This window comes from Neovison vison, chromosome 1 (assembly GCF_020171115.1).
Source record: "Neovison vison isolate M4711 chromosome 1, ASM_NN_V1, whole genome shotgun sequence".
Taxonomy (NCBI): domain Eukaryota; kingdom Metazoa; phylum Chordata; class Mammalia; order Carnivora; family Mustelidae; genus Neogale; species Neogale vison.
Genome location: NC_058091.1, coordinates 233,819,394 through 233,832,651, shown reverse-complemented (window position 1 = coordinate 233,832,651; position 13,258 = coordinate 233,819,394). Strand labels below are relative to the sequence as shown.

Genomic DNA, 13,258 nt, shown 5'->3' with positions numbered 1-13,258 from the left:
AAGACTCTTTTAATCTATACAAGGGAATGAGTTTTTAACTTTATTATAAAGTTGGATAGTCGACTCCAGATTATCCATAGTGGTGGGTACAGACACTGTCATATAATACCTAATTTTCTGTCTCTAAAATGCAGCCTTCTCCTAACCCTGAGTGAATTCTGTGGGTTTGAAACCCTTGTTATCTCCTAGGCATACAGAGATGCAGGATACAACGGGCTCCAGAGTAGTTCCTGCTCTTGAGAAAGACAGTCACCTCATGCCCACTAAGTTACCCAAAGGCGTGAGCCCTACAGGAAATAGCTGAGCACCAAAGTGTGGGCTGGAGGAGGATGGCAAACAGACATTTTGGAGAGTTGGGGACATTCTCCTCCAGAAGAATGGGGTTGCTTCTTCCCATACCCCCACCACATGCCTGGGTCCCGCAAAGCTGTCGCATAAAAGGAGATCAATGCTCCACCCATCCGATCCCCACCCCCACAGCAGCTAATCTCCTTCCTGATTGAAATAAGTGGCATTTATTGAGCTCTTACAGTGTGCTCAATAATTTATATGGATTACTTTTGTTAATCCTCATAACAACTCTGAGACAACTGCCATTATTGCTCCCATTTTACAGATGAGAACATGGATGACCCACAGAATTGTGTCACTTGCCCCAATCACAAACCCTGGCAAATGCTAGAATCACACGCCTGAATACTAAGCTAGACCTGCGCTCCAGACTCCTGAGATGGAGCCACGTTGTGCGCACCTTGTGTGGCCGCTGGTACAGACACCGGGCCCACAGTATGTTGCAGGAACTCTGCGCCGGACTCTGTGCCTGCTTCCTCCCTCATGTAACACCTCAAGACCCAGAAAAGCCCAGAAACACACAGCTATGCATTCTTCTGCTACTGATAAAGGCTTCTTCTAAATGAGTCATTTCCTTCAAAAAAAGGAAAAAAATGTTTTTAGATTGTAGCAGAAATATCCACCCCACCCTCAAATATGCGCCGTCTGTCTGACCCTGCTCAAGCCCACAAACGCTATGCCAGGAAGCCCCAGTTGCTGGAAGACCTCACATCCGGCCTCAGGTCCCCTGTGGCATAGGGACCTGAGGTCACAACTGACCCCAGGCAACCACCCCACAGCAGCCTGGTCACTCAGTCTTGTGACAGGGACACACTTGCCTCCTCAGAAGTTGGTCATCTGCCTGGTTGTCATGATTTACCTGGTAGGACCTTCATTTCTGTCTTATTCTCTCTGTCCTCCTTCCTAGCCAGTTTCTCTCTTCTCCGTTTTTATGTTGCTGTCTTTTCCTGTCACTTCATTTGTTCATTCGTTCATTTGTTCATTCATTCATTCATTCATTCATTTTTCTTTGGGCCTTATTGAGATTGTGTCTGATCCCTAGGTTTCCATTCTTGATTTCTCTCCTAGTCAGGTGGCCCTCTGCCATGAGGGTCACTTGCTAGCTGTTCATCAATAAGCTGAGCACCCCTGTCCCCTCCTCTGACCAGCCCCAGGGCTTAGGCTGGATCAAGCTCAGGCTGCTTGGATTTTCCTGCCAACTAGATAATATTTGTCTTATGTTTTATCAGCTTTATCGAGCTATATTCACATACAATAAAGTTCAACTATTTTAAGGATACAGTTCAGTGACTTTTGGCAAAGGTATAAAGGCATGTGATGATTACCAAAATCAAAATACAAAACAGTTTGATCACCCCAGAAAGTTTTCTCGTTTCCCTTTGCAGTCAGTCCTCTCCCCTCACCTCTGACCTCTGGCAGCGCTCCATTTTCTGTGACCAGAATTTGGGCATTCTTAAGAATGTCATATGTAGTCTTATGTGTCCTGCCTCTTTTACTTAAGATGATATTAAGATTTACCCACGCCATTGCATGCGTGGCCCAGGAATATTCCATTGTGATTGTAACACAGTTCGTTCTTTTACCAGTTGATTAGCATTGGGTTGTTTCCAGTCTGGGGCTAAAATGAATAAAGTCACTGAGAATATTTAAGTACAAATCTTTGTACAGACATAGGTTTTCATTTTACTTTGATAACTACTTGTGAGTAGGATTGCTGAGTAGTATGATAAGTGTATATTTAACTTTATAACAAATGGCCAACTTGTTTTCCAATGCGGTGGCGCCATTTTACATTCCCACCAGCAGTATATGAGTTAAAGCTGCTCCACATTCTCACCAACACTTGGTATAGTCAGTCTTTTTATTTATTTTTTAAAAGATTTTATTTATTTATTTGTCAGGGAGAGACAGAGAGAGCGAGCACAGGCAGACAGAATGGCAGGCAGAGGCAGAGGGAGAAGCAGGCTCCCCGCCGAGCAAGGAGTCCGTGTGGGACTCGATCCCAGGATGCCGGGATCATGACCTGAGCCGAAGGCAGCTGCTTAACCAACTGAGCCACCCAGGTGTCCCATAGTCAGTCTTTTTAATTCTAGACATTCTCATAGGTGTATACTGGTATCTCGTGGTAATTTTACCTCACATTTTCCTCATAATTGCTGATGTTGAGCATCTTTTCAAGTCCTTCTTGGCTACTCCATATATCTTCTTTTGTGGCGTCTTTACACATTTTTAGATTGGGTTGTTTGCTGCCTTAATGGGTTGTAAGAGTTTTTCTGATATTTTTTCATCTGCCTTTTCTTCTTTCTTCCTTCCTTCTCTAGCCTTCTGGCTCTACTTCTTTCTCCCACTGGGTCCCTGTCCCAGTTCTTGAGAAACACACCCCTGCCCCCAGAGTTGTCCATGATCTCCCCTTCCCTCCCTTCTCCTTTGCCTCTTTCCTCCTTGTCCTCACATGCTCTCCCTTCTCCGCCAGGACACCTCAAAACCTAAGAATCTGGCCTCAGTTCCCATTCCATATCAGAAAGCATTCCATCACAAGCCCGCTGATCTCAGTCCTGCCTAGGTTTAGAGTTCCAAAAAGGAAGAACCTCTCCCCCCCCACCCCCACCGCAGATGAAGACTTAGGGAAGTAAAAAGTCATGGAGGGATGGCTTTGCATTCTGGCATCTTCCTCCTCCCTAAATGATTAATCATGTTTACAGAGAGAAGGGCTTTTTACTCAAACACAACACTTGAAAGTCATGGGTGTGAAGTGAAGTGCATCCTGCTTATTAATCAGTGGTCCAGCCATCTCCAAGAACATAAGATTAATTGTTCGCATAACAAGGCTCTCCCTTGGCACATCTCCCAAGCCCAGCAGGGATTTATCTTGCCTTGTCACAGGGAAGGAGCAGCCTAGCCCAAAGCTGGCAACTTGTCTTCTCTGTTTAAGAGAACTGGTGTGACAGTATTTGATTGCAAAGCTCAGAGCACTTTACACAGTATTAGCGCTGGATAGGAGTAACTATGGAATTTTTTTTTAAGAGTTTACTTAGATATACTTCACCTGCCGTACAATTCACCCATTTTAAAGTGCACAATTTAGTGTTTTTTAATATATTCATGGATATGTACAACCATCACCACAACTTTACAACAGTTCATCACCTCCGGAAGAAACTGTGTACTCATTAACTACCACTCCCATAAGCCTTCTTGTCCCCAACCCGCATCTACTCTCTGTCTCTACAGATTTTGTCTATGCTAGATATTTTATGTAAGTAGAATTATATAATATGATCTTTGGTATCTGGATTTTTTCCCTTAGCATAAAGTTTTTGCGATTTATCCATGTTCTAACATGTATCAATACTTCATTCCTTTTATGGCTGAGTAATATCCCATCGTGCATACACCACATCCACTCATGGGTCGATGGACATTTGGGTTATTTCCACCTTTTGGCTATTGTGAGCGATGCTGCTCTAAACATCAGTGTATACGTTTTTATGTGGTACAGTTTCATGTCTCCTGGGTATGTACTAGGCGTGGACTTGCTGGGTCTAATGCTAATTCTGTTTAATCATTTGAGGAACCACCGGACTGTTTTCCAAAGGAGTAACACTGTATTACATTCCTTCCTCTCCAACCCTTGTTCTTATCTGACTGAAATGTTTTTCTCATCCTATAACCGTATCCTCAAACTGTCAAACATACATACATAGCACACATATATTTAGACAATCGTCAACAAAGGATACACATAAAACTACCAAGTCATGCATACTGGTGCATACCTCTGGAGCTCATGCACATACACATAGACTCCCACACAGACATTTACAGTCACAGGTATAGGCACACACAGTACACATGCATATCCACCCTCAGACTCACATGTGTGAATGCAGTCAGACACACAACAGACTAGTGCTGTCGCGCAAGTGCGTACAGTTGTCATGGGTTGTGAACAAACATCCACGCAGAACCAGAGACACGTGCACTCAATAATGCTTTCCTTCTTGCCCAAACACACATAAACAAACAAGAGTTGTACCTGAAAAGCATGGTCCCAAAAAGGCACACATACTGTAGTTACCCTCAGGGGGGCTAACCAAAGGTAGACTGAATGTATTTACTCTGGGTGACATAGAGATGGTTGAGATTACATCAGTCCTTGGTCTACTGAGTAGGAATACCTTCTTAATCATTTAGTTGTATTTTAACTACAAGTACGTACTGAACACATAGAAAAGACCAGGATGAACAAGATCGAGTCCCTGCCCTCGTGGAACTTACAGTCTGGGAGCGGGGGCAGTTACCTCTGTGAGAGGTGCCAAGAAGGAAGCAAGCAAGGACATAGGTCACACAGGCAGGGTGCCAAGAGGGTAGTTTCTGGGTGTGTCTAGCACTGTCGCTCCCTCTTTCATCCTGGCAAAGTGAACTCTATTCAGATTCACCCTCCGTAAGTCACTGGATAAACTGGTGTGTCTGTGTGTGAGTTAATACTAGCACTAGTAAGAGTGTGGGCTCAGGACCTAAATTACCTTGGAGTAAAATTTGATTTCTTAGTAATTGGGTGATCTTTCCCTGACTTTCTCATCCAAAATTAGGGATGATAATAGTACCCTTAGTAAGGATTAAATTAGCTGGTACTTGGAAAGCACTTAAAAGTGCCTGGTCAGAGTTATGTTCTCATTAGCAACCATCATGTCTTCTGAGAGTATGTTTCCATAGAGCGGCTGAGTGTACTGGGAGGGGGTGGGAAGACTGGGGGTGGGATGGGGCGGGGGAGGTCAAGGAGCCTGGCAGTGCCCCATTGGCTGGAAATTGGATGAGTCTTCATCTGCTGCCGTATCTAAGCCGTCTTTTGGAAAGCAGCCCCGGCAGGCCAGCCCAGCAGGCCATAAACCAGTCTAGCCCCACCCCGCTCTGCCCACAGCCCCAAACCACAGCGAAGATGCGTACTGGGTGGCACTGGGCATGGCTCTTGGTTTTCAGCTGTGTCAGGCCTTTCGGCAGCAGCTCTGCTGTGGGCCTGGCTTGTGGCATTCACCGGTTCTGCTTGACTGCCTTTTCTGTCTATGTAGGTCAGCGCTTACCACCCTGTACCTGCCTCCCTGGGACATTCCACGGCCATCGTCAGTGTGCCTGGCTCCCAGCAACACCTCCCAGCAAACATGTGAGTAACAAGCTCAGCCCTTCACCTCCAGGTCCTGGCCGGAGGCGTCCTCTTGGCCATCCCCGTGCCGCCAAGCATCGCCACTCCCAAACCAGCCCATTCAGAGAGACAAGAGCTCCCCGTCCTTCATATCCTTCAGTGGAAATAATGTTGAAAAACCCAAACTGGCAAACTCCGTCTCCCTAGCTCATTATTTTATAAGAGTAGAAAGATACCAGAAGCGTATACACGAAAACACTGCTGGGAGGTTGGATAGTGAGCAATTTCTAGGGACTTCCTTTAGATTCAGAATGTTGGGTCATAATTAGATACTGCTTTAGGATCAGCGGAAAATACAGCATTTTAGAGGGGGATAGCCTTGCGGATGAGAACACGCCCCCAGCACCTTTGATAAAACTTTCCAGTGTCTCATACCCCTTGGAGTATAGAAGGAATTCTTGATGTCCAGCCTGAGGCCATACTCTAGTAACCTGAATCTGGCAAGCCAACGTGGCTTCTTTTTAATGCTTTTACTCGGCAGATAATCTCACTTTCACAGCCTCGCTAGTGTCTTCACCTCCCGACTCATACCTAGGTGTTATTTAGCTGCCTGGCTCCTGTGCAGACGCTAGAGTGAAAGTCACTGCTCTGTCCCGGGGACATCTTGCAATATCCTAAGCCCTTTCCCCTCCAGCCCACCGTGCAGCCAGGATTCCACTGTGTGCTCACAAACAAAATTACCTCCTACCTTCTAATTCCCAGTGTCCATCCATGTCCCTGCCTACATTAAGCTAGCTCCTTGGGCCATTCCTGGGGGTCAAACATGTTCTCACTCTTAGGAGAGGGAGTGGATCAGAGAGGCTTGTGCCCTCTCCTTTCCCTTAATTTGTGGCTACAGACATTTTCTTGGAGGGTATCTCTGAGCTGTATGAAAAAGCACCCTGAGCAGAGCTGTCACTTCTAGGTTTGAGACCCGGCTCTGCCACTAATTGCTGGTCACCAACTCCCGTCTCTTTCTTAGGCCAGCCTCCCCATAGTCAAAATGCTTCAGTAGCCTAGCTTAGTGATTCCCAGCCATGTGGCACTCTGTGGAGGACGCGGGAGTCAGGGAGGGCAGGGATGTGGGCCCCTCCATGGCTGCTTCCCTATCACACTTCCATCCTGAAGAAGAAGTTTGTTATCGCTGATTCAGGGGACGGGGTCCCTGAGGTTCCGTTTCCCTTTGCCCTCTCCTGGTTCCATGTCCCTCTACCAGGCACGCTTGCCTTCTTCACCAGTTCCCTGTCTCCCCAGGTTTGTAGCCCTGCACTCCTACTCAGCCCATGGCCCGGACGAGCTGGACCTGCAGAAGGGAGAAGGCATCAGGGTCCTGGGCAAGTACCCGGACGGCTGGCTCAGGGGCGTCTCCTTGGTCACTGGCAGGGTCGGCATCTTCCCCAACAACTATGTCATCCCCATTTTCAGGTGTGTCCCTTCTGTTCTCAGGCAACAGAGGTCGGGTCACCAAGGCCAGGAGTCATCTGTGGGTTGCATCAATGAAGGACTCAGTGCTCCTTCAGAGTATGGGCCAAGAAGTAGCTCTAGTAACCCCCTAACACTTTATTTTCTTTAATAATAACAAGTTATCTTTTTTATAGCTCTTCGCATTTTACAAGCACTTTTTCAACATTTACCTCATTGCCTGTGCCCAAGAGTCCTTCTCATAAGGTAGATAGTATTTTCCAGATGAGGAAAGCAATAGACATAGTTAAGCTCCAGAACGGGATTTCAGGTTTTCTACTGTATAAACCCCCCAAATCCTATTCACATCCCACCCCTTGATACTCACATCTAATCGAATAATGGGAACCTGCAACCATCAGAAGACCCTCAGAGCATCTCGGGAAACTTCCTCGGACACTAGGCCAGTAGGCAAGTTTCTGTGACTCAGTCCACCACCTGTCCATCCACACCCCAGGCCACAGGCGGGTTACCCTAGAGGTCTGAGTCCCTCACGGTCTTCCCAACCTTTTCTGTTCTCCGGCACACCTGACACTTCTGCTTTGGCTGCTCGGACCATGACTACAGATGCGCTGGGTCCCAGCACCGCCCATGGCTCATCCTCCCTCCACCCCACGCCAGGCCGGGCACGGCGTGTCACAAGGCAGTGAGGCCATCACCACACGCCAAATGCTGGCTTTATGACATACCTCTGAGCAAAGTGATAACCCATTGTACTCTCTGGGGGTCAGACCTGGAGTCATATGTCCAGTTTGGGGGACCTTCATGTAGGTGGGGCCCGGTGTCCGGAGGAGGGCAACAAGGATGGTGAGGAGATAGAAAAGTATACCACAGGAGAAACTGATAGAGAAACTAGGGTTAAGCTGTAGAAGGCAAGGGTCAGAGGGACCATAACAGGCTGTGTAGATAAGAAATCTGTTTCCTGAGGGGGCAGTGAACACAGTGGATGCAACTTAGAAGGTTTTGGTTCAGTAAAGGCTACACCTTCTAAGGCGTAGATTTTTTTCAATAAGGTTGGCTGGTGAGGTGGGAGACCCTTTCTCGGAAGAGTATGGGGAAACTCTGGGTTTCCTTAGATCTAGGTTTATATAAAATGATTTCTTCACATAGCAGAAGGTTGGAGGAGAATTCATTTCCTTCAATGGCAAGTTCTTGGAATTTGTTAGAAAGTTACAAAATCTCCATTGGCAAACTAAGTTTACTAAGATATTTTAGTTCATTCATTCAACAAATATTTAATGAGCACAAACTATGTGTCAGGCACCTTTCTAGGCACTGGAGAAACACCAGTGAACAAAATACACAAAATCTCTGCCCACTGGAGCTTACATTCTACTGGGGCAGGCAGACAATAAACAAGATACATAAGTAACATATACAGTGTGTTAACAGTAAGGGCTAAGAAGAAAAATCAGAAAAGCAGGATAGAATTTGTGGTGGGGATGGAGGTGGTGATTAAAATTTTAATATGTTGGTCAGGAATGGCCTTACTGAGAAGGAAGAAGGAAGAAAATGAGGCAGGTATATTCCACACCACGGGCATAGCAAGGACAATTGCCCCAGAGTAGGAGCATGCCTGATCTGAAGGCCAGTAGGACTGGATCAGAACTAGTGAGGGGGCGTTAGCAGGAGATGAGGTCAACAGGTGAGCCAGATCATCTAGAATTTCCAAAATCATAATGAGGAATTCGGCTTTCATGCGGTCACAGGGTTTTGAGCATAAAAGTGACATGATCTAGCTTATATTTTAACCAGAATCCCTCTAGTTGCTGGCTTGAGAGTAAACTATAGAAAGGAAACATGGAAGCACAGAGACTAATTAAAAGGATATTATAATATTGTGGGGGAAAGGTGAGGGTGAGTTGAACCAAGGTGTCAGCCACAGAGGTAGGGAGAAGTGGTTAAATTCTGGGTACACTTTGAAGGTAGTCATAGCAGCACTTTGAAGGTAGTCATAGCAGGATTTTCTGACAAATGAAATATTGGGTGTGAAAGAATAGAGGAGTCAAGGTGAGTCCTCATTTTTTTGCCCTGAGTAACTGGAAAATGGAGTTGCCTTTTATTGAGATATTACGGAAAACTGAAAGGAACTGGTTCTGAGAGGTGGGGGGGCGGGGGGTGAGCAGAAGCTCAGGCGGCAGCAGATTAAGTCTTAGATTCCTGTTAGTAATCCCAGTAGAGGTGTTGGCAAATGGTTGAGTATATAAGCCCAGCATTTTAAGGAAGGAGGTCTGGGGTTGAGATGGTATTTAAAGCCCTGGGACTAGATGAAATCATCACGGTAGGATCAGTTGCATTGGAAAGAATGATGGTAAGCCAGAAACTAAAATCTTCATGAAATGAGGGGAGAGGTTGAGGAAAGGGTGACAAGGTAGAGCGGCAGGTGATAGAGTCTGGTACTACCAAGCAAAGCTGATGGGGTGGAGGGGGGGATGGCCTAGAGGAGCCAATGAAGAGCAAGGAGGATACCCACCCTAACTTACGACTGTTTCCTCCATGACCATGTCTACTACCACGTCTACTACTATAGTGGGGGTTTGCTTATGTGTCAGGCCTTAGCCCAAAGTCCTGGTAATTCTACTGGAAAAAAAAATCCTTTAGAATCACAGTGACCATATAATTTGTCACCCAAACTAGGACACATTTAGGAAAAAAAAAGAGAGACACACACACTTTTAATACACCAGGAAAGCAGGTGTAAACTGAGACTCTCCTAGGAGAAGCTGAACAAATAGTTACCGTAACTAGAATGCATGTAGGATTCCATTCCAGTGGATTCCAAGACTCCAGCTTCCCTTTCCCTCCTTCTTGGCTTTTCTCCTGGGTACATATATTGTGTCCTTAGGCAAGTTCTGAACATCTAGACTTGCCTGCTCCAAGATGGCGGCAGCATGTCAGACAGTGGATGAAATGTCAGCCATAGGTTGCCATTGAGTCTGTCTCCCATCTCGAGTTCATAGAATCCTGAACATGTGTGTACAGAGGTACTACTTACATGGAAGGGTGTGTTTGCTTCTAGGGAACCAGCATTTCTAAGCCAGAGTATATTCTCTGGAGGGCTCTTAGGTGACAGAGGATCAGTGCTTTCTAGAGTGAAGTTCTCCTTGACGGCCCCCTGATGCAAAGAAAGGTCCCGTCGTCACTGATCTTAGACATGGGTGACATACACCCAATTTGTCTACCTAGAAGCAGCTCACCCTTGTCTGTGACCACCCTTTCCATTGTGGGAGGTTTAGCTCCTTCTGCCGCTCAGGGCTGAATGATGTTGTCCTTTGTCAGCTTAGTCTCCACGATTTTTGGCAGGTTGTGTTAGGACTAAGAGATTGAACTGCATGGACAAGGCCCCTTTCTGCTCCTTGGCTCTGTGTATGTGTAAGGCTTTCCCCCCATCTTTGTTTCTCTGTTTGCAGTGATGCTTCTCACTGCCGCCAGCCCCCTTGGTTAAGGTTAGGGTTAACCCTAAAAGAGCCAGCATTCTAAAGTGTGAGGTACCCCCTTATTTGCTCTTATTAGCCTTATTCCTTATATTCATTAAAGAATATAGTTTTGGGACTAATTATAGAAAGACTAGAGCTGACCAAAATGGCAGGGTTTCACTTCAAATTCAGCAAGTGAGCCTTTTAATTACTGAGAGGGGAAGAGACTGCTGTGCTGTCCAGAGCACTGGCCCTCTCTCCACCCACCTGTCTAGCCAGGTTGATGACAACTAAGTGTCTGCCACCATGACATACTTCCTGAGATTCTGCAGGCAGCCATTGGCTCAGGCTGTGCAGAATGTCAATCAAGTTTCCACCCAAACCCCTTCCTAATAGCATCAACATCTTTGGGGTTTCCTTCTCCATGCATAGTCTTGGTGGGAGGCAGAAGTTCCTCCCTTTTCAGAGGCTCAGGAAACCCAACTCCCCCTCTTCCTCCTCCTACTGCTGCTCTTCCTCCTTCTCCCCTCCAGCCCCTTCCCTCTATCACCCCAGCTGAGGAACAGGCTCAGCCAATCTGATGTTCCCTCTTGGGGCTTAGAACCTTGAACCAGAGAGGAAAGAACATGGGTGTAGGTGAAGACCATCCATGACAAGACCCCGAGCAGCACCATCTGATCAGAACACCTGCCTCAGATGCCTGCTGCCGGGCTCTCGGCAGCCTCCCTCGGATCTGGTTTCAGTGGACTCTCTGCCCCTCCTGTCCTCCCAACACATTCCCTTCTACCCAGTAGCCAGGATGTTTCTTTCTTGCAGCCTTCACCACACACATATGCCCTCCTGGTGCCTTATGGATGGAGAAAAGCAACACAGGGGCCTACCCTCATTTCTCTTATCAGTCCACACAGAACTCTACGGCGATGGCCAAGGCGCAAGCTGCCGCCTTACCAGGAGGTGGCTGCTAGTGGTTAGCACAGCAGAGCTGCTGTTTGGAATGCTTCTCTGAATATGGGCTGAGCTCTTACAGGCTCACAGAGACGAGAGGGGCACAGACCCGCACACTCAAAGCAGCACAGTGGAGCAAGTCAGAGGCAACATACACTCCTCCCCGCTAAACCCAGAGAGTCTTTCTGGGAAACAAGGATCAGAATGTTTGCAGGTCTGAGGTATCATGGGGGCTATTACTCTATGTTCACAAAGTACTTTGATATTAGAAGAAAGAGCTGGCCAAGTGCTGAGCTTTTTGCCAAAAGACAGAGGGATTCAGTGTGGGATGGGGAACTTGGGATGTAGGAGTTTCTGGACTCTGGCCTAGTGCTGGGCTCAGAAAAATTAGGTCGTAGCTTGGTATGTAAACAGTCGTTCAAAGGAGAGAATTGTGGACTAAGGCTGGCTTGGGCCTAATTAACCGTGTTCTGTCCTCGTTGCTGTACCTGCTGCTGCTGCTGGGAACAGTTCTGGAGACTATCTTTCCTACTGCCAGCCCATTTTACAAGATCCAGCATCCTGAGGCCTCCATTCAAAAGACAGGCAGATTCAGCCCTTTGCCATGGAGGCCAGTGCTGGGGATTTTTCTCCACTGCTCAGCCCTCAGCTCCAGAATATAGTCTGAGCTCTAACTGGCGGGCAGCCCATTCCCTTCACTGACCACGTCCCCAGGGACCTGAGGCAGGGTTTTTGCGGTGGGTAGGAGGCCCCTCGCTGCAAGCACCATTCCCGGGCATCTGGCTGCATCTGTTTCATGGGCAGAGTGGCCTGCTGAAGGACTCCTCACCTATCTTCGTACAACTGGCTGGCTCATTGTTAGGCTCCGTATCACTTTTTTAGGCAAAAGGAAGGGAGAAAAGGAGGAGGAGAAATAAGGGGAAATTCCCCAAAGAGAAAGCTTCGGACATTAATGGGAAGGCCACCAGGCAGGGCACCTCTGAGCCAGGACTGTGGGCGAGTCGGTCATTCCCGGGGAGTTCACAGGTTATTTCACCCACTGAATGACAAGCTGATCCATGGGCTACTCAGTAGGGGCTGTGATCTTGGAGTAGGATTCATAAAAGCGCAGGAAGGGCGTGTAAAATGAGAGCCATTCCCCATGGGGTTCAGGGAGTACCAAGTGGGAAACAGTTGACAAAGATTGCTGAAGACTCAGAGCCCAAGGCTGAGAAGTTAGGCTCTTCAGAAAGCAAGCGTAGGGCCTACCCCCAGCTTTCGATTGTTGCTTTCAAGCAGGATGCAGGGTTTTCCTTGCTACCTAAACAATGAAGGCTCCAACCAGCCAGGACGGGGCATGCTCAGTGGTAGACAGTGGTACCGTTCAGTGGTAGAGCAAAGGGCCAGTGGGTTCAGATCTCAGGTCTAGTAGCTATTTGGCCAAGTAACTAGAAGTCTCCATTTTCTCACCTAGAAAATAATGGCACTAATAGTACCTACCTCAGATGGCTGTTGTGAAGAACCAAGGGCTAATGTGGGCAAAGCACTGCCCAATGCCCAACGTACAGTAAGTGCTCAACATGTGTCAGCCCAAATGACTGGCATCAGTGCCGAAAGCATCATGCAAGCCATTCAACAAACATTTGTTAATAAGCAATGTCTGCAGAACACAGAGGATATAAAATGAGTCATTTAAAATCTCTGCCTTCAAGGAGTTTAGCACCCAGTGGGAAAGTCACTGAACGAATAAGAAATCAGAACTGTGGGGCACCTGGCTGGCTCGGTTGGTTAAGCATTCGACTTTTGGTTTCTGCTCAGGTCATGATCTCAGGATCATGGGATCGAACCCCATGTTGGGTTCTTCCCTCAGTGCAGAGTCTGCTTATCCTTCTTCCTCTGCTCTCCAGCCACACCCCCAAACTGTCAA

The 13,258-nt window shown here is 47.2% G+C and overlaps 1 protein-coding gene across 6 annotated transcripts in view; it reads left to right on the top strand.

Annotated features, from left to right (window-relative positions):
• SH3RF2 (SH3 domain containing ring finger 2) overlaps positions 1 to 13,258 on the top strand; it is a 136,589-nt gene that overhangs the window by 90,492 nt on the left and 32,839 nt on the right. For 5 of the 6 annotated variants that reach the window (XM_044225121.1, XM_044225129.1, XM_044225103.1 and 2 more), the window contains exons 6-7: positions 5,421 to 5,512; positions 6,785 to 6,955. In XM_044225121.1, coding sequence (XP_044081056.1) covers positions 5,421 to 5,512; positions 6,785 to 6,955 — 263 coding nt within the window. The remainder of the gene's footprint in view (positions 1 to 5,420; positions 5,513 to 6,784; positions 6,956 to 13,258) is intronic. The other variant, XM_044225135.1, reaches the window with a different exon arrangement.